A 20,830-nucleotide genomic window follows, 5' to 3' on the forward strand; every position below is an offset into this window, starting at 1 on the left:
ACTTCAACCCAACAGATATACAGTAATACATTTGGTATACCAATCACTTTAGTACAGGCTCAGTTTAAGTGTGTGTGCCATAATAAAATCTATTTGTTTCTGTGTGACTGTGTGTTACATCTCCAACAAGCACAGGTGCAGTAGCATTCCCCTTCCATGCACTCTCTGGAGAAAGGTACACACGTAACACACAGTTACCCTAAAATCCTATTAGAAGAGGAAAGATGTTAATCTGCAGATAAGGTTATAGACAGGCTAAGCAGAGATGTAATACAGCTTCCTACTCCACAGGGTGCACGGGATAAACATCAATCTTCCAGTCCTAGCGTAGCTAACATAAATAGATCAGGATGTAATCACTGCGGTCCTGTTTACTGGGCAGATAAATTAAAGAGACCGTTTAATTGCAAAGAAACCAAGAAAAAATAGGGTTTTAATTACCTACTGGTAAATCCTTTTCTTGTAGTCCATAAGGGATATTGGGGAATCTAGTACGATGGGGTATAGACAGGGTCCAAAGGAGCCGATGCACTTTAAATTTCTTCACTGGGTGTGCTGGCTCCTCCCCTCTATGCCCCCTCCCACAGGCAGTTATAGGTGAATCAGTGCCCGAAGGAGAAAGAACATATATGAGAGAAAGAACATGAAAAACAAGGAGTGGTGAGATTTAACACCAGCACACCACTAACATAAAACAACCAGCAACAGCTGGAAACAGCAACAGCTGAACAGGTAAACACATAAAAGAGAACCTGCAGAAAAGTCCACGCACTGAGGCGGGCGCCCAATATCCCTTATGGACTACGAGAAAATGATTCACCGGTAGGTAATTAAAATCCTATTTTCTCTAGCATCCATAAGGGATATTGGGGAATCTAGTATGATGGGGACATCTCAAAGCTTCCAGAATGGGCGGGAACGTGCGGAGACTGCTGCAGCACCGCCTGCCCAAACTGGGTATCCTCTTTGGCCAGGGTATCAAACTTGTAGAACTTAACAAAGGTGTTCTTCCCCGACCAGGTAGCAGCTCGGCATAGTTGCAAGGCCGAGACTCCACGGGCAGCCACCCAGGAAGACCCCACCGATCTTGTAGTGGGCCTTCAGAGACATAGGAACAGGCAAGGCTGCCGACACATAGGCCTGTTGGATAGTAAGTCTAAGCCAACGAGCAATAGATTGCTTCGAAGCAGGACAACCCTTTTTCTGCGCATCATAGCGCACGAACAAAGTATTCATCTTTCTGATCCAAGCCGTTCGCACCGTATTCAACGGTGCGATTCAAGGCTTGCACCATATTCAACACCTCCGTAGGAGCAGAAGAGTCAGAACCGGACGGAACCACAATAGGTTGATTCAGGTGAAATGCAGAGACAACCTTCAGCAGGAACTGCTGTCTAGTCCGGAGCTCCGCTCTGTCCTCGTAAAAGACCAAGTATGGACTTTTACACGATAAGGTCCCCAATTCTGAGACACGTCGAGCAGAAGCCAGGGCCAGTAACATCACCGTCTTCCACAGTCATCAGAGGTTCAAACCAAGAGAACTGTAGAAATTCCAACATCACATTCAAATCCCAGGGCGCCATAGGTGGCACAAGAGGAGGTTGTAAGAATGTCTGCACTTCTGCAACACCGCCAATTTCTTATGGAAGAAGATGAAAGAGCTGAAATCTGGACCTTAATGGAACCCAGACGCAAGCTCTTATCCACACCAGCCTGCAGGAAACGTAAGAAACGTCCCAAGTGGAACTCCACAGGCGTATACGTGCATTCCTCGCACCAAGAGACATATCTCCTCCAGATATGGATGATAGTGTTTTGACGTCACAGGGCCTGAACCAAGGTAGCAATAACCTTCTTGGAAAGGCCCTTGTGAGCTAGGATGTTCCGCTCAACCTCCATGCCGTCAAGCAAAGTCGCCATAAGTCCGGGTAGACGAACAGTCCTTTTTGAAGAAGATCTCTTCTTAGTGGAGAGTCCAAGGCTCTTCGACGGACATGTCCAGAAGATCCGTGTACCACGCCCTCCGAGGCCAATCCGGGGCAATCAGAATTGCCTGGACTCCTTGATTCCTGATTCGCTTGAGCACCCTTGGGAGCAAGGGAATTGGAGGAAACAGGTAGACCAGCCGGTAAGGCCAAGGCGACGACAGTGCATCCACTGCCCTCGCCTGAGGGTCCCTGGTTCGTGACCAAGAACAGCGAAGCTTCTTGTTGAGCCGAGAAGCCATCAAGTCTATTTGTGGGCAGCCCCACCAGTGGATGATCAGCTAGAAAACCTGATGGTGGAAGTCTGCTTCCCAGTTGTCCACACCCAGAGTAAAGATTGCCAACATGGCTCCTGCATGTCTTTCCGCCCAGAGGAGTATCTTTGACACCACTCGCATGCAGACTCTACTTTTTGTCCCTCCTTGTCGACTGATATATGCCACTGCTGTGGCGTTGTCCGACTGTACTTGGATCGCATGATCCTTGAGCAGAGGAGAGGCCTGAAGTAGAGCATTGTAGACCGCCCGAAGTTCCAGAATGTTGACCGGAAGGAGGCTTTCGTTGGCTGACCATCCTCCCTGGAACTGCACCCCTTGGGTGACCGCTCCCCATCCTCTCAGACTCACATCCGTCGTGAGGAGGGTCCAATCCTGAATCCCGAAACTCCGGCCTTCCAGGAGATTGGAGGACCGTAACCACCACAGGAAGGAAAGCCTGACCTGAGGAGACAGCCGGATTAGCCAGTGCATCTGTAGATGTGAGCCGGGCCACTTGCTCAGGAGATCCAATTGAAATGTTCTGGCATGGAACCTCCCATATTGGATCGCCTCGTATGAAGCGACCATCTTTCCCAGCAATCGTATGCAAAGATGGATGGACACTCAAGTAAGTTGGAGCACCATTCGGACCATCACCTGAAGTGTTCTCGCCTTGTCCTCTGGTAGGAACACCTTTCGTACACAGTATCCAGTAACATCCTCAGGAACAGGAGCCGCTGAGTTGGCTCCAGGTGGGACTTCTATAAATTGGGGATCCACCCATGGTGTAACAGAAGATGGATAGTGCGGTCGATATGGAGCAATAAAAGCTCCCTGGGTATTGCTTTTATCAGAAGATCGTCCAAGTAAGGGACCACATTGATCCCCTGGACCCAGAGCTGGAACATCATCTCCGCCATCACCTTTGTGAATACCCTCGGAGCTGTGGACAGGCCGAAGGGCAGGGCCTGGAACTGATAGTGAACGTCCAGCAAGGTAAACCTCAGGTACGCCTGATGAGGTGGCCAAATTGGAATACGAAGGTAGGCATCCTCGATATCCAGGGAGACCATGAATTCCTGTTCCTCCGGACCCGCAATTACTGCTCGCAAGGATTCCATTTTGAACTTGAAAACCTTCAGGTAATGGTTCAAGGACTTGAGATTCAAAATGGGCCTTACCGAACCATCCGGTTTCGATACCACAAAGAGGTTGGAGTAATAACCCTTGCCTCATTGTGGTACTGGTACTGGAACAATGGTGTGGGGCTGGACCAACTTTTGGATGGCCTGTTGCAACGTAACCTGCAGATCCTTCAAAGCTGGAAAGCTTGATTTGAAAAATCGTTGGGGAGGAGCACCGTCGAACTCCAGCTTGTAGCCCTGAGAAATGAGATCCCTGAGCCAGATATCCTGGCAGGAAGCCTACCAGACGCGGCTGAAGTGACACAGTCGAGCTCCCACCTCAAGATCCCCTCGGAGTGGGTGGGCACAGTCATGCTGAGGTCTTAATGGAAGCAGGACTGGTGGTCTGGTCCTAAGAGCTGGTGCTTGCAGGTTTTCTTGACTTACCTCTGGTGCCTCTAGTAACATTTGAGGCACCTTTGGCTTTAGATTGAAATCTGTTAGACCGAAAGGACTGCACAGACGGCCCCGTGTAGGTGCGTCTCGCCAGCGGGGCCCCAGAGGGGAGAAACGTGGATTTCCCAGCCGTTACTTTGGAAATCCACGTATCCAACTCATCCCCAAAGAGCCATTCCCCCGAAAAGGGGAAGGATCCCATACTGTGCTTTGATTCTGCTTCCGCAATCCACTAACGCAACCACAAAGCCCTGTGCGCCGACACTGCCATGGCAGAAGTCCTAGCATTAATAATACCCATCTCCTTGAGCGAGTAACAAAGGACGCGTGTAGTGTCCTGAATGTTCATAAGGAGAGTCACCATAGTGACCAGGGGCATAGCCCCGGAGAGGCCCTCCTGAATCTGAGTAGCCCACGTATGAATGGCATGGGTCATCCAGCATCCAGCTATGACCAGCCTCTGCGATACACCTGCTGCCATGTAAATAGATTTTAGCGAAGTCTCTATTTTCCGGTCCCCAGGATCCTTTAAGGTAAAGGAGCCTGGGGCAGGCAGCACCGCCTTTTTAGACAATCGAGAGACCAATACGTCAACCCCTGGGGGTTCCTCCCAAAAATTCCTGCCTTCAGGAGCAAATGGGGAAGTGTGCAAAAAACTTTTTTTGACACTTGGAATTTTTTGTCTGGATTTTTCCAGGCTAACTTCAATAGGTCATCTAACTCTGCAGAATCAGGGAAAGTGACATTAGGCTTGTTTTGTGTAAAGAAAAATGACTGCTGTGACGCAGCGTCCTGTAGAGGGAGCTTTAACACGTCCCGTATAGCCAAAATAAGGGGTTCAATACCCAGAGCAGAATCTGAATCCCCACTAACGGGATCTAAGTCCTCCCCATCCTCCTGTATATCCTCATCTGTGTCAGATGGCAGAGCAGGTAGACCACGCTTTTGTGGACCTGCATGAGAGAGGGGGGCTGTGTAACATCTGCCCTAGCAGCTAAGTCTGCAACAGCTAGTTTTCTGTACATTAGCAGTGAGCTGGGAGGACATATCAGACATCATAGTTTTAAGAGACCCTAGCCATTGGGACTCTGGACCCTCTTCCCCAGCCCCTTTACTGATTTGTGAAGATTGGCTGCATTGTTCACAAGAAACAGAATCAGATGACATGAGAGAGAATCTGGTGTGGCATACACTGCACAGTTTGTGTTTAACCATGTTTCACAGTAAGCACAATGACATACACACAGATAGTAATACTTTGTAAGCCTGCCCTTACTGTATGAGAGAGAGAGAGAGAGAGAGAGAGAGAGAGAGAGAGAGAGAGAGAGAGAGAGAGAGACCAGCACACCCCTAGCTGCACTGCCCCAGTGAGGCTGACAGCTAACTATAACACTGCAAATACTACTAAATTCTGTCCTGTACACAGACCGTGTACAATAGTAGCTCTCCCCCTTTCCTACACCCTGTACCAGATTTCCAGCGTGTCTTGTGATGCAGGAAGCGCTGTATGTGGCTGTCCGTGGCTGCATTAAGCAGAGGAAGGCGCCAAAATGCCTCTGGTCCCGCTCTGAGCTAGCTCCGCCCCCTCCAATGGCGCCGGAGCGATAATGATTTTTATACTGGCAAAGTCTCCTGTGTGGCTTAAAAACGTTGCACAAGTGCTAGCTCAAGCTAATATAAGCCAGTCTACACGGGGGACTCTAGCGGGACCCCCCCAGGAGGATCCCGTATGCCGTGCCCGCATTCAGTCGCACTTTGAACCAGGAGACCCACCTAGCGGGGCCCCCGGTTTGTACTCACCACAGACGCCACCTTCAGGCTAGTGTTAGGGGTGTGCTGCGACGGTGACAGCCAAGGCGCAGTGCCCCGCTGAACAAACAACCTCTCAGGATGGTGGTCCTGCAGCGGGGAAGCGGCTCTGCAACTCGCAAGGCCAGTGACCCCCCCAATCAATTCCCACGGTGCAGGTATGCTGCTGCCCACACAGCATACCTAAAATAAAAGTTTAAAAGAAATTGAAGAAAACTCTCTGGAGCTGCAGAGATGTGCGTCCTTTCCTGAGGGCACTTTTTTCTAAACTGCCTGTGGGAGGGGGCATAGAGGGGAGTAGCCAGCACACCCAGTGAAGAAATTTAGCACACCCATTGAAGAAATTTAAAGTGCACTGACTCCTTTTGACCCTGTCTATACCCCATTGTACTAGATTCCCCAATATCCCTCATGGATGCTAGAGAAAACAAGTTTTATTTACCCCATGAAAAATGTATGGCTGCAGCTAAAGTACAGTGAATAAATTAAATGACAGCAAAATATTTAGTTACTGGTTGGTTAGAGGATGCCGGCGGTCAGAATAGCGACTGCGGCATCATGACAATCAGAATCCTGACAGGGGAAGATAAGTATACTTACCTTCCCCCAATAGCCCCTTAACCCTCCCTCCCCGAAGCCTGAACCTAACCTCCCCACAGCCAAACACTAACCCTCTGTGGTGGCACCTGAACCTAACCCCTCCCCCCACCCCTTATCGCAGCCTAAACCTAACCTACCCCCTACCCCTAACCCTCCAAGTGGGGTGCCTAACCCTAACTCCCCTTACCCCAGCCTAAAACTAACCCCTACCCCCGGCCCGCAGCCTAACCCTAACTCCTGTGGCTTAACTCTCCAGTGTCCTGGTACTTGCTAGTTCGGGATTCTGGCGTCGGGCAGGTGACCCTATTCAGGATTCCGACATCTGTATTTCGACAGGCGGGATTCCAGCCGCCGGGATCTTAACCAGATCCCAAAACAGATTATTTTTATCCTCAGTACTATGGTGCTAAATGTTCTCAAGATATCTTAATCCAATCTCCTCTTACTGCTCGGAACTGACACCTTTCAAACAGTCAGAGTAGACATAGGAGAAAACAGCACAGTTTGGGACTGTTATACTCTTAGTCAGGGAGTGTAGAAGGCAGGTAAGTTTTCCTTTGCTGATCTCGTCAATTTCAACACATCATACAAGTTTATGTTCTTAGGTGGAGTCATCATTCCGACTAAAGAACTAAACAAGAGAGGGACAATGGCTCCATAGGTAGCAGTTTACACTTGTAGTATGGGGGCCATAGGTTACAGGCTGACCAGTTTGTAGTTTCTCCTCCATGTTGTTTGCATGTTTTATTTTCCCCCAACATCCAAAAACACAGTGGAACAGTCTTCTGACAAATGTATGTGGGTGGGTATATGTTATGTGCTAGGGAATTGTAGTCTACAGTGTGGGATAGTCAGGTGTGAATAATTGTCCCTGTATAAACAATGCTGATAATTCCATTTTATAAACTAGCTATCCTGATTATATATATATATATATATATATATATATATATATATATATATATATATATATATATATATATATATAATTTGGTAGCACTGGTTTCCAGACACAACAGACACTGCACCACAAGAACTTACTACGGAAATGAGCCAGATGTCGGAGCCAGTGTTGGAGGATTCTTCCAAAACTCTTCTATCAAATTCTGTACTATTTTACCAAGATCAGAGTGCATAGTGAACTAAGGAGGGAAAACAGCATTAGGATATTCTGAATTCTGTAATGGATTAAGGCTAAGTATAGTTTTCCCCCCATATGAAATATGCCACAAAAATGGCAACAAAGTAAGAGCTACACGTGTCCACTCACATCTAGCCTCCCTGCATGTTAAACAGTCCTTCTAGTAATGCCATGCTGTAGCGTGACTTGGTAGCGCTGAGGATCTTTTCGGGCAACATTTTCCATTAAAATAAGCCTAATTCACAAAACGATGCGAATAGGACGCCCAAGCATGCTGATTAAAATTATATGTGGCATACCTATATTCTGTGTGTGACCGTGGCTGTATCTGCATACAAAATACTATGCTACAGTGTTCTATAAAATTCTGTAGCATACCATTTTGTAAGCAGTTACGGCTGCAGACGCCACAGGATATATTCCCACTCTATGGGTATCGTGGACACCCATGAGTGGAAATAGTCCCTGTTAGCAGGCATGCCGACTGTCGGGACTGTAAAGGGGCGGGATTCCGGCATCGGTATTATGACAGACGGTCTCCTGACCTCAGGTCACTAAAACTGTAGTGTGACCAGCGGTCTCCTGACCTCAGGTCACGTAACTGCCTCCCCTTTGATACACTGAAGTAATTGGCACCGTAACACAGACACTGTGATGTCGGCAAGTTACAGCAATTTATGCCGGCCAGCGGTACAACTTTCAACATGACTCATTACCACCATGAGAACAGTTTTACTGACAGTATACATTTAATGCTGTAAGTAGAGCTTTTGACATCACAATGTCCCCATCATGCATGTGTATCTCTTGGTACTTGGCTAATGTAAATATGAGGAATGAATGTACAATGTAATAGTATGGGGGTCATGGCCTAGTAGCAGTGGAGAGGTGTGAAATCACTGCGGGCGGGTTATAATGCCATAGGCATGGCTGCTTGTGAAAAATGATTAAGTTGAGAGGTCCTGGTCACTGACGCTCCTACGAAATGGACCTCAGCAATAACCCGAATATCAATATTATTGGAACCTCCCCAGCACCCAAATGTTTCTTTTTATTTGTTTTTGCCCACTACCTATATTTTTTAACAAGGAGAAAAAAAATCTGATCTCCAACACAGAGTCATTTAATCTACACAAAATACCTTAAACCTTTAAATATAAAAAACACAAACATACATTATTTACTAAGGGACATGTAACATTAGTGCCTTGCTTGTCCACCAGATGGTGTCTAATTGGTGGATAGACAGTGATGACAGGTTTGTCCTGCGGAAACTGCTGAGGAAGCAAACTGCAATGAAAACACAATGTATTAGAAAAAGGGAGAGACGTCCAATTATCAACATTTGCTCCAATCTGACAAATTGTGAAAGATCAATGAATAAAAGTGGGCTTATTTAGGAATCCTATAATCATGACTATATAATACTGTACTACGCATTTTCCCCAAATATGCCACAAGTGAGCAGAACGAACTTTCAATCTATGGTTATGTCAGATCTATATCACCAGTATGATTTTTGGCCCAGATGTGATTAAGTTATGGAAGAAGCAAAGAAACTCATGTCTTGCTTCTGATTAATCCCGATATTTACTAACCCTCTTGGAGCTATAATCACAATAAACAGGTACACACATGTTCATTCAAGCCCCCAGAATGACAGAACATTTCATAAGAAGAATATTGACAGCCGCACTCACATATTTATGTTGATGGTCAGATTTTGTACTGTTACTGGAAGTCTATATTCCACATCTTTCTGAATTTCAGAAATACTGCGCAAGAAGAAAACAAAGTAATGCATTCCAATGTACGAACTAGTATTATAAACAGAAGAAATATGGATGATACGCAGTACCTTCAGTAAGATAAAAGGAACTATTATCGAGAACTTACAATAAATGTAAAACACAAATGTTGGAGGAAAGCATTGCTGCAGAAAGTACTTAAGAGCGATCGAGGTCACTAAATACTGAACGCATGCTTTAAAACATGAAAATGCGTGAGAAAATAATCACAACAATGCCCCACATTTAGTAAAAATAATAATACTCAGCACATAAACAACTGTAAGTTACAGACTGAAAAATGAGTTTCTGCAAGGAACAATTAAGTCCCTGCTCTGTCCTTCATCACTGTATGATTTGGAGCAGGAGTAGGCAAAATGTAGACATTCCAGCATGCCCTACCACAATTTTGCTGCTAGGGTATGCTAAAACTGCGGCAGGGCATGCTGGGATGTGTAGTTCCAAGGCAGCTGGAGTGCCTCATGTTACCTGAAGCTGATTTACAGAATTGGTCTTTTTTACCATGGTTTTTTCATATTTATTTTGCTGTCCTAATTATCACTATCAGATCATTTTCACTCGCCCTTGTGTAGCTTGTACTCGCTGTAATTGTTCAGCATCATGAACAGTGCTCACTCTAAGTGCAGGCAGCTGATCAGTGAGGGTCTGTTACATTTTGAAGGGCAAAATTCAAAACGGGATGTATTGCTAGCAGCTCTATTAGGTATTCTTCTTCTTACTAAGCGTTATTTATATATTGGCAGCATATTTCATTGGACTTTACATTTACATAATCAGAGTTGTTTGTGATTCTAGTCCTGAATAACAAGAAACTTCTGCTGTGCTCGGAGTCGTATTAGAGTTTCGCACAGATAAACAAAACCTTCTAGACACAAGTGAAAGGAAAAGAAGTCAGTGCAGCCTTTGTTTTGCACTCTCATTGCTGTCACTTTTTAGTTAAAATGTTTGACCCAATTATTGATTTTTTTTGTTACCTATTAACTACCCATTAGTGTTGTGCCTGGTAAGATGATGAATTGCTTAGCAACAGGAACCATCACAACTTCTCCTGTGTTCCGCATTATTTAAAAAAACAACAACCCAAAACTGCAATTTTATATGCATCTCTCAGCCACCAAATAGTGCCTGTATTGCCCAATGCAGCAAGGTGAGAGAGGTGCAGGCAGGCAAGCCAATGATTTTGCAGTGTGTACACACTTCCTACATATATATCATTAATGACCACACTACCATATGACACACAATATATAGGGGGTCATTCCAAGTTGATCGCAGCTGTGCTAAATTTAGCACAGCTACGATCATGAACTCAGACATGCGGGGGGATGCCCAGCACAGGGCTAATCCGCCCCGCATGTCAGATGCCTTTGCACTTCAAATGTAGCTCCCGACCAGCGCAGCTTTAGAGTGCTGGCCGGGAGCTACTCATCGCTCCCAGGCCCGCAGTGGCTGCGTGTGACGCAGCCACTGCAGGCCACTCCCCGCACGGTCCAGCCACGCCTGCGTTGGCCGGACCGCGCCCACGAAATGGCGGCCAAACGCCGTCGTTTCGTCCCCTCCCGCCCATTGACAGGCAGAGGCGATCATAGAGCAGTTTTTCACAGCGTAGTGATCGGGTCAGTTCTGACCCGTTCACTACGCTGCGAAAAACTGCAGCATGCGATCGGGTCAATTGTTCGGTCGTTTGACAGACTGCCCAGTGTATGCACTAAATCGTTTGTCCAGGAGTTCATGGGAAATCAGGACGACCACCCCGTCATTTGCACATCGTATAATGGGGGTCATTCTGACCTGATCGCACGCTGCAGTTTATCGCAGCGGTGCAATCAAGTTAGAACTGCGCATGCACCGCAGTGCGCCGGCGCATGCCAGACGGCCAAAGGCCGTCGCTGTGCTGCGATCTCCTCTGCCTGATTGACAGGTAGAGGCGGTCGCTGGGCGGGGTGGGGGGCGCAAAGGTGGCGTTTGGCCGCCGTTTCGTTGGCACGGTCCGGCCAACGCAGGCATAGCCGGAACGTGCGGGGGGCAGGCCGCAACGGCTGCGTGACATCACAAGCTTCCGCTGCGGGCCGGGGAGCGACGACTAGCTCCCAGCCAGCACGCAAAAGCTGAGCTGGCCGGGAGCTACTCCTGAAGTGCAAAAGCATCGCCGCTGTGCCTTGTTTTCGCACTTCTGCGGGGGAGGGGGGGCGGCGGCACTGACATGCGGGGCGGAATAGCCCTGTGCTGGCCGTCCCCCCGCATGTCTATGGTCATTATCATAGCCCTGCAAAATCTTGCAGGGCTACGATCAACTCGGAATCACCCCCCAATGTGTATGCAGATTTAGCCAAAGTGCAAAAAACGCGATGGTCTACCAGATTTCCCTTGAACTCCAGGACAAACGATACAGGGGAGTTATTCATAAATGAACGCAGATGGCTTATGCAGTCAGATCTGCGTTCATCTCTGCACATGCTGGGGGTTGTCCAGAACAGGGCAAGGCCGCCCTGATGCGTCTGCAATTAAATTGCGGACGCATTGGATCTAAGGTTGAACCCTGTTAGCGCAGCCTGCTGCGCTGTCAGTGGCCATCTTTTTTTTTCGGAGGCTGCGTGTGACTTCACGCTGATGCCCCGAAAACGGTCCTGGCCCTTCGCAACAGCAACGGGGTCTGAATGACCCCCACAGTGTGTACACACTGTGCAGTCTGTCAGACGGCCAAACTATATATATATATATATATATATATATATATATATATATATATATATATATATATATATATCTCTATCTATCTATCTCTCTCTATATATATATATATCTCTATATATATATATATATATATATATATATATCTCTCTCTCTCTCTATATATATATATCTCTCTCTATATATATATATATCTCTATATCTCTCTCTCTCTATATATATATATATATATATATATATATATATATATATATATATATATATAATAAGATTTTACTTACCGATAAATCTATTTCTCGGAGTCCGTAGTGGATGCTGGGGTTCCTGAAAGGACCATGGGGAATAGCGGCTCCGCAGGAGACAGGGCACAAAAAGTAAAGCTTTTCCAGATCAGGTGGTGTGCACTGGCTCCTCCCCCTATGACCCTCCTCCAGACTCCAGTTAGGTACTGTGCCCGGACGAGCGTACACAATAAGGGAGGATTTTGAATCCCGGGTAAGACTCATACCAGCCACACCAATCACACCGTACAACTTGTGATCTAAACCCAGTTAACAGTATGATAACAGCGGAGCCTCTGAAAGATGGCTTCCTTCAACAATAACCCGAATTAGTTAACAATAACTATGTACAATTATTGCAGATAATCCGCACTTGGGATGGGCGCCCAGCATCCACTACGGACTCCGAGAAATAGATTTATCGGTAAGTAAAATCTTATTTTCTCTATCGTCCTAGTGGATGCTGGGGTTCCTGAAAGGACCATGGGGATTATACCAAAGCTCCCAAACGGGCGGGAGAGTGCGGATGACTCTGCAGCACCGAATGAGAGAACTCCAGGTCCTCCTTAGCCAGAGTATCAAATTTGTAAAATTTTACAAACGTGTTCTCCCCTGACCACGTAGCTGCTCGGCAAAGTTGTAATGCCGAGACCCCTCGGGCAGCCGCCCAAGATGAGCCCACCTTCCTTGTGGAGTGGGCCTTTACAGATTTAGGCTGTGGCAGGCCTGCCACAGAATGTGCAAGTTGGATTGTGTTACAGATCCAACGAGCAATCGTCTGCTTAGACGCAGGAGCACCCATCTTGTTGGGTGCATACAATATAAACAACGAGTCAGATTTTCTGACTCCAGCTGTCCTTGCAATATATATTTTTAATGCTCTGACAACGTCCAGTAACTTGGAGTCCTCCAAGTCACTTGTAGCCGCAGGCACTACAATAGGCTGGTTCAGATGAAATGCTGACACCACCTTAGGGAGAAAATGCGGACGAGTCCGCAGTTCTGCCCTGTCCGAATGGAAAATCAGATATGGGCTTTTGTAAGATAAAGCTGCCAGTTCTGACACTCTCCTGGCCGAAGCCAGGGCTAGAAGCATGGTCACTTTCCATGTGAGATATTTCAAATCCACCTTCTTTAGTGGTTCAAACCAATGAGATTTTAGAAAGTCCAAAACCACATTGAGATCCCACGGTGCCACTGGAGGCACCACAGGAGGCTGTATATGTAGCACTCCCTTAACAAAGGTCTGGACTTCAGGGACTGAAGCCAATTCTTTTTGAAAGAAAATCGACAGGGCCGAAATTTGAACCTTAATAGAACCCAATTTGAGACCCATAGACATTCCTGATTGCAGGAAATGTAGGAATCGACCCAGTTGAAATTCCTCCGTCGGAGCACTCCGATCTTCGCACCACGCAACATATTTTCGCCAAATTCGGTGATAATGTTGCACGGTTACTTCCTTCCTTGCTTTAATCAAAGTAGGAATGACTTCTTCCGGCATGCCTTTTTCCTTTAGGATCCGGCGTTCAACCGCCATGCCGTCAAACGCAGCCGCGGTAAGTCTTGAAACAGACAGGGACCCTGCTGAAGCAAGTCCCTCCTTAGAGGTAGAGGCCACGGATCTTCCGTGATCATCTCTTGAAGTTCCGGGTACCAAGTCCTTCTTGGCCAATCCGGAACCACTAGTATCGTCCTTACGCCTCTTTGCCGTATAATTCTCAATACTTTTGGTATGAGAGGCAGAGGAGGAAACACATACACCGACTGGTACACCCAAGGCGTTACCAGCGCGTCCACAGCTATTGCCTGCGGATCTCTTGACCTGGCGCAATACCTGTCCAGTTTTTTGTTGAGGCGAGACGCCATCATGTCCACCATTGGTCTTTCCCAACGGGTTACCAGCAAGTGGAAGACTTCTGGATGAAGTACCCACTCTCCCGGGTGAAGATCGTGTCTGCTGAGGAAGTCTGCTTCCCAGTTGTCCACTCCCGGGATGAACACTGCTGACAGTGCTATCACATGATTCTCTGCCCAGCGAAGAATCCTTGCAGCTTCTGCCATTGCACTCCTGCTTCTTGTGCCGCCCTGTCTGTTCACATGGGCGACTGCCGTGATGTTGTCCGACTGGATCAACACCGGTTTTCCCTGAAGCAGAGGTTCTGCCTGGCTTAGAGCATTGTATATTGCTCTTAGTTCCAGAATGTTTATGTGAAGAGACGTTTCCAGGCTCGTCCATACTCCCTGGAAGTTTCTTCCTTGTGTGACTGCTCCCCAGCCTCTCAGGCTGGCGTCCGTGGTCACCAGGATCCAATCCTGTATGCCGAATCTGCGGCCCTCCAATAGATGAGCACTCTGCAACCACCACAGAAGAGACACCCTTGTCCTTGGAGACAGGGTTATCCGCAGGTGCATCTGAAGATGCGACCCTGACCATTTGTCCAACAGATCCCTTTGGAAAATTCTTGCGTGGAATCTGCCGAATGGAATTGCTTCGTAAGAAGCCACCATTTTTCCCAGGACTCTTGTGCATTGATGTACAGACACCTTTCCTGGTTTTAGGAGGTTCCTGACAAGCTCGGATAACTCCTTGGCTTTTTCCTCCGGGAGAAAAACCTTTTTCTGAACCGTGTCCAGAATCATCCCTAGGAACAGCAGACGAGTTGTCGGCATTAACTGGGATTTTGGAATATTCAGAATCCACCCGTGCTGTTTTAGCACTTCTTGCGACAGTGCTAATCCCATCTCTAGCTGTTCTCTGGACCTTGCCCTTATTAGGAGATCGTCCAAGTATGGGATAATTAATATGCCTTTTCTTCGAAGAAGAATCATCATCTCGGCCATTACCTTTGTAAAGACCCGAGGTGCCGTGGACAAACCAAACGGCAGCGTCTGAAACTGATAGTGACAGTTTTGTACAACGAACCTGAGGTACCCCTGGTGTGAGGGGTAAATTGGAACGTGGAGATACGCATCCTTGATGTCCAAGGATACCATAAAGTCCCCCTCTTCCAGGTTCGCTATCACTGCTCTGAGTGACTCCATCTTGAACTTGAACTTCTTTATGTACAGGTTCAAGGACTTCAGATTTAGAATAGGCCTTACCGAGCCATCCGGCTTCGGTACCACAAAAAGAGTGGAATAATACCCCTTCCCTTGTTGTAGAAGAGGTACCTTGACTATCACCTGCTGAGAGTACAGCTTGTGAATGGCTTCCAAAACCGTCTCCCTTTCGGAGGGGGACGTTGGTAAAGCAGACTTCAGGAAACGGCGAGGTGGATCTGTCTCTAATTCCAACCTGTACCCCTGAGATATTATCTGCAGGATCCAGGGATCTACCTGCGAGTGAGCCCACTGCGCGCTGTAATTTTTGAGACGACCACCCACCGTCCCCGAGTCCGCTTGAGAAGCCCCAGCGTCATGCTGAGGCTTTTGTAGAAGCCGGGGAAGGCTTCTGTTCCTGGGAAGGAGCTGCCTGTTGCTGTCTCTTCCCTCGACCTCTGCCTCGTGGCAGATATGAATAGCCCTTTGCTCTCTTATTTTTAAAGGAACGAAAGGGCTGCGGTTGAAAAGTCGGTGCCTTTTTCTGTTGGGGAGTGACTTGAGGTAGAAAGGTGGATTTCCCGGCTGTAGCCGTGGCCACCAAATCTGATAGACCGACTCCAAATAACTCCTCCCCTTTATACGGCAAAACTTCCATATGTCGTTTTGAATCCGCATCGCCTGTCCACTGTCGCGTCCATAAAGCTCTTCTGGCCGAAATGGACATAGCACTTACCCGTGATGCCAGTGTGCAGATATCCCTCTGTGCATCACGCATATAAAGAAATGCATCCTTTATTTGTTCTAACGACAGTAAAATATTGTCCCTGTCCAGGGTATCAATATTTTCAATCAGGGACTCTGACCAAACTACCCCAGCACTGCACATCCAGGCAGTCGCTATAGCTGGTCGTAGTATAACACCTGCATGTGTGTATATACTTTTTTGGATATTTTCCATCCTCCTATCTGATGGATCTTTAAGTGCGGCCGTCTCAGGAGAGGGTAACGCCACTTGTTTAGATAAGCGTGTTAGCGCCTTGTCCACCCTAGGAGGTGTTTCCCAGCGCTCCCTAACCTCTGGCGGGAAAGGGTATAATGCCAATAATTTCTTTGAAATTATCAGCTTTTTATCAGGGGCAACCCACGCTTCATTACACACGTCATTTAATTCTTCTGATTCAGGAAAAACTATAGGTAGTTTTTTCACACCCCACATAATACCCTGTTTAGTGGTACCTGTAGTATCAGCTAAATGTAACGCCTCCTTCATTGCCAAAATCATATAACGTGTGGCCCTACTGGAAAATACGGTTGATTCGTCACCGTCACCACTGGAGTCAGTGCCTGTGTCTGGGTCTGTGTCGACCGACTGAGGCAAAGGGCGTTTCACAGCCCCTGACGGTGTTTGAGTCGCCTGGACAGGCACTAATTGATTGTCCGGCCGTCTCATGTCGTCAAACGACTGCTTTAGCGTGTTGACACTATCCCGTAGTTCCATAAATAAAGGCATCCATTCTGGTGTCGACTCCCTAGGGGGTGACATCCTCATATTTGGCAATTGCTCCGCCTCCACACCAATATCGTCCTCATACATGTCGACACACACGTACCGACACACAGCAGACACACAGGGAATGCTCCTAACGAAGACAGGACCCACTAGCCCTTTGGGGAGACAGAGGGAGAGTTTGCCAGCACACACCAAAAGCGCTATATATAACAGGGATAGCCTTATAATAAGTGCTCCCTTATAGCTGCTTTATATATATCAAAATATCGCCATAAATTTGCCCCCCCTCTCTGTTTTACCCTGTTTCTGTAGTGCAGTGCAGGGGAGAGACCTGGGAGCCGTCCTGACCAGCGGAGTTGTGAGAGGAGATGGCGCCGTGTGCTGAGGAGATAGGCCCCGCCCCTTTTCCGGCGGGCTCGTCTCCCGCTATTTAGTGAATCCAGGCAGGGGTTAAATATCTCCATATAGCCTCTGGGGGCTATATGTGAGGTATTTTTAGCCTTTATATAGGTTACATTTGCCTCCCAGGGCGCCCCCCCCCAGCGCCCTGCACCCTCAGTGACTGCGTGTGAAGTGTGCTGAGAGTCTTCAGCCGCCGATTCTGGACCTCTTCTGACTTCAGCATCTGCAAGGGGGCCGGCGGCGCGGCTCCGGTGACCATCCAGGCTGTACCTGTGATCGTCCCTCTGGAGCTGATGTCCAGTAGCCAAGAAGCCAATCCATCCTGCACGCAGGTGAGTTCACTTCTTCTCCCCTCAGTCCCTCGTTGCAGTGATCCTGTTGCCAGCAGGACTCACTGTAAAATAAAAAACCTAAGCTAAACTTTTTCTAAGCAGCTCTTTAGGAGAGCCACCTAGATTGCACCCTTCTCGGCCGGGCACAAAAATCTAACTGGAGTCTGGAGGAGGGTCATAGGGGGAGGAGCCAGTGCACACCACCTGATCTGGAAAAGCTTTACTTTTTGTGCCCTGTCTCCTGCGGAGCCGCTATTCCCCATGGTCCTTTCAGGAACCCCAGCATCCACTAGGACGATAGAGAAATATATATAATCATGTCGTTCGGTAGTTTGGGTAATGATATATGTGGTATATATGTAAGAAGTGCGTACACACTGAATGATTTGAACAAAATCGTTGAGGATTATCGCCAGATTGGCCCGCATGTATGACAGATCTGAAGATGCGAGGAACGATGCACGGGAGCACGCAATAGTGCATCCACACTGGACGATTTATCGCTACGATTCATTTTAAAATGACAAATCGTCCAAAATATCATCTAGTGTGTACCCAGCTTTAGAATATGTTTTGTAGCATAGCTCATGTGCCTTTTCCTACAGAGCTGGTACAAAGCTCAGCTGGCACAGTATAGCCATAACGTTACCATCAACATGAACTATGACAAGTTTTACATTCTTCTCTTGACTTAAACACATGCATACATAATATCATAATCAGACAGGTGCTGGCTGGAAAATAAACACTATACACTGTAATTAAAGACAGCCAATAACTGTGTCTCCAAAACACATCTCCCTTGTGGGTATTTATCAAAGCTTGGAGAGAGATAAAATTGTGATAAAGTACCAACCAATCAGCTCCTGTCCTTTTTCAAACGAAGCCTGTAAAATGTAAGACAGAAGCTGATTGGCCAGTATTTTATCTCTCACTATTTTATCTCTCTCCGGACTTTGATAAATAACCCCCTTAATCACGAACATGGCTAGATCTACACAGCAAAAATAATACACAAATATTGAAAGCAAAAAAAAAAAAAATCCTTTTGAAAACGCAAAGAAACGTAAGAGGAGGCTGCTGTCAATGTGTTTTCAGTTGATTTTTACAATTAATTTTGTCCGAATATTTTTAAAAGAGGAATAGAGAACTCCAGAAAGTGGAATATGCTGAAGAGTCCGTCAGTAATCAGCAGATGGGAAAGTGACAAGTACAGCCCTGCCCTGCCCCTCACAATGACTAATGCATCACATGAAAGAGTCACACTGTGCTGTAACAGTACTCCAAATCCCACAGTAATCTCTGATGCTGGGAAATCCTCACGTAGTGACAGGAAACTTCAAAGCTATTCCACTCTTATTTGCTTTACATAAACCATGTTTTCCTTGTAATACAATCAAACTCACCTAATTACAGTTTCCTCTACAATTACCAAGAAAATGCATGGTGCATTTGGCAAAACAGGTTTGTTTTTACCAATGCATATGTTATTGTAACGCGTGTAGAAGATCGTATAAGAACATATGACAAAGCTGGTTCATTTCCTTCCAGATTTCCTATGGTTCATTTTGGATAAAGAACTATAATGATGTATACAGGTAACAATCAGATCCCAAGTTATACATTTCCAGTGACAAAAACAAAGCAAATGCTATTTTCAGGCTATTTTATCTTTAGCATCACATGGCTTCACAGATCATATGTCAAATGATAAAATACAGCTGTGAACAACACATAAACAGGTGTCAAAATGGTATTTCGATTTGGATAATCATCTTATCTGCCAAACAAGTGGACAAACTGCAGCAGCAGACAAGGTACAGTAGGTGCTCTGAACTTAAATATTAGGAATATAAATAACCTAATAACCTGTCCCTAACCTATAATGTTTCATTGACATGTGCACGTCATTAAATGTACTTTATCAATAAGATCCAAAGAGGCAGGGACTTCCACTTAATACTTTTATGCCAATATACTGTACTTGTGATGGATAGATAGATAGATAGATAGATAGATAGATAGATAGATAATATAGATATATACACACACACACACCATCAAATTACTGCCCCTGTGTCCAAAGACCCTAGGGCAGTGTTTTTCAACCACTGTGCTGTGGCACACCAGTGTGACCTGAGCAGTCTCCAGGTGTGCCGCCATAGAAGCACAGCCAGGCCCGTCAGTGTTTTGCCGCTACTGAGGCCCTGGAACGATCAATACTGGTGGGTTTAGTGGTTGCAGAGCCAGTTCTTATTTTGGGCCCGGGCAGTGTTGGGCTCTTCTGGCTTTCTCAGATGTGGCTCAGGCGTAATGGAGAAGCTGCGACATGACATCCTCGGACACGCAACTGCACCATGCATCACCATTATATTTGAGTGTGCCTTGGCAATATTTAAATCTTGTTCAGTGTGCCGCGAGTTGTAAAAGGTTGAAAATCTCTGCCCTAGGGGAACCACCAATGTCACCAGAGACCCCGGGATGACCACCCACACGACTCACATAGTAACCGGGGGAGAGGGACTTGCCACGCACCCCACAGACCCATTGTCTTTACATATACGCAGAGACTCCATGCTCAAACCAGGGGGCACATATACACTAAGACCCTAGAGGTACCATCAATGTCACCACAGACCCCAGGGGGGCGCGTCACGTGCCCCACAGTCTTCACATATACACTAAGACCCTAGAGGAACCCCCAATGTCACCACAGACCCCAGGATGACCACCCACAGAGCCGGGGGACTCACCACGTGCCCCACAGACTTCACATATACACTAAGACTCTAAGGGGACCACCAATGTCACAGCAGACCCCGGGATTACCACCCACAGAACCCGGGAGACTCGCCACAAGACTCACAGAGTGCCCAGGGGGAGGGGGACTCGCCACGCACCCCACAGACCCATTGTCTTTACATATACACAGAGACTCCATGCTCAATCCAGGGGGCACTACCCACCTGCTATGGCATGTCTTCAGGGACTCTATCTGTCGCTGCTTCTGCTGCTGCAGACTGGTGAGAGGGGGCAGAGGTCTGGAGCCCTTGGAGGAGGAGAAGAGCCAGCTCATGGTGCCGGTAATCCGGGCTCACAGTGTAGGGGACAGGTGGCGGACCGGGGATAATCCCCGCAGCGGGCAGGACAGCGTCCACCCTCCTCCTCAGTGTCCCGGGCACATCACGCACGGACAGTGCGGGGTGAGCAGGCTCAGGGCACAGTATTGGGGTACCGGCTGCACAGTGTATATGGATTATACCAGCTCTCTGTTGTTATTGCTCAGCAAACTGTCGCCATCAAGTCGCACCGAGCGACGATTCCCCTCCGTCATCATGACAACCCCAGGCCGGCGCCTGCCCCCAGCCCGTCTGACAGCGAACGTCATC

At 47.3% G+C, this 20,830-nt stretch overlaps 1 protein-coding gene across 1 annotated transcript in view; it reads right to left on the bottom strand.

Moving 5' to 3' along the window:
• VPS37A (VPS37A subunit of ESCRT-I) overlaps positions 1-20,802 on the bottom strand; it is an 86,916-nt gene extending 66,114 nt beyond the window's left edge. Inside the window, exons 1-4 of the mRNA XM_063920845.1 lie at positions 20,408-20,802; positions 9,073-9,147; positions 8,548-8,662; positions 7,273-7,373 (exon numbers count right to left, since the gene is read on the bottom strand). Of these exons, the coding sequence (XP_063776915.1) occupies positions 7,273-7,373; positions 8,548-8,662; positions 9,073-9,147; positions 20,408-20,517 (401 nt within the window). The 5' untranslated portion in view covers positions 20,518-20,802. The remainder of the gene's footprint in view (positions 1-7,272; positions 7,374-8,547; positions 8,663-9,072; positions 9,148-20,407) is intronic.
• Positions 20,803-20,830: the final 28 nt, after the last annotated feature.

This window comes from Pseudophryne corroboree, chromosome 1, assembly GCF_028390025.1.
Source record: "Pseudophryne corroboree isolate aPseCor3 chromosome 1, aPseCor3.hap2, whole genome shotgun sequence".
Lineage (NCBI taxonomy): Eukaryota > Metazoa > Chordata > Amphibia > Anura > Myobatrachidae > Pseudophryne > Pseudophryne corroboree.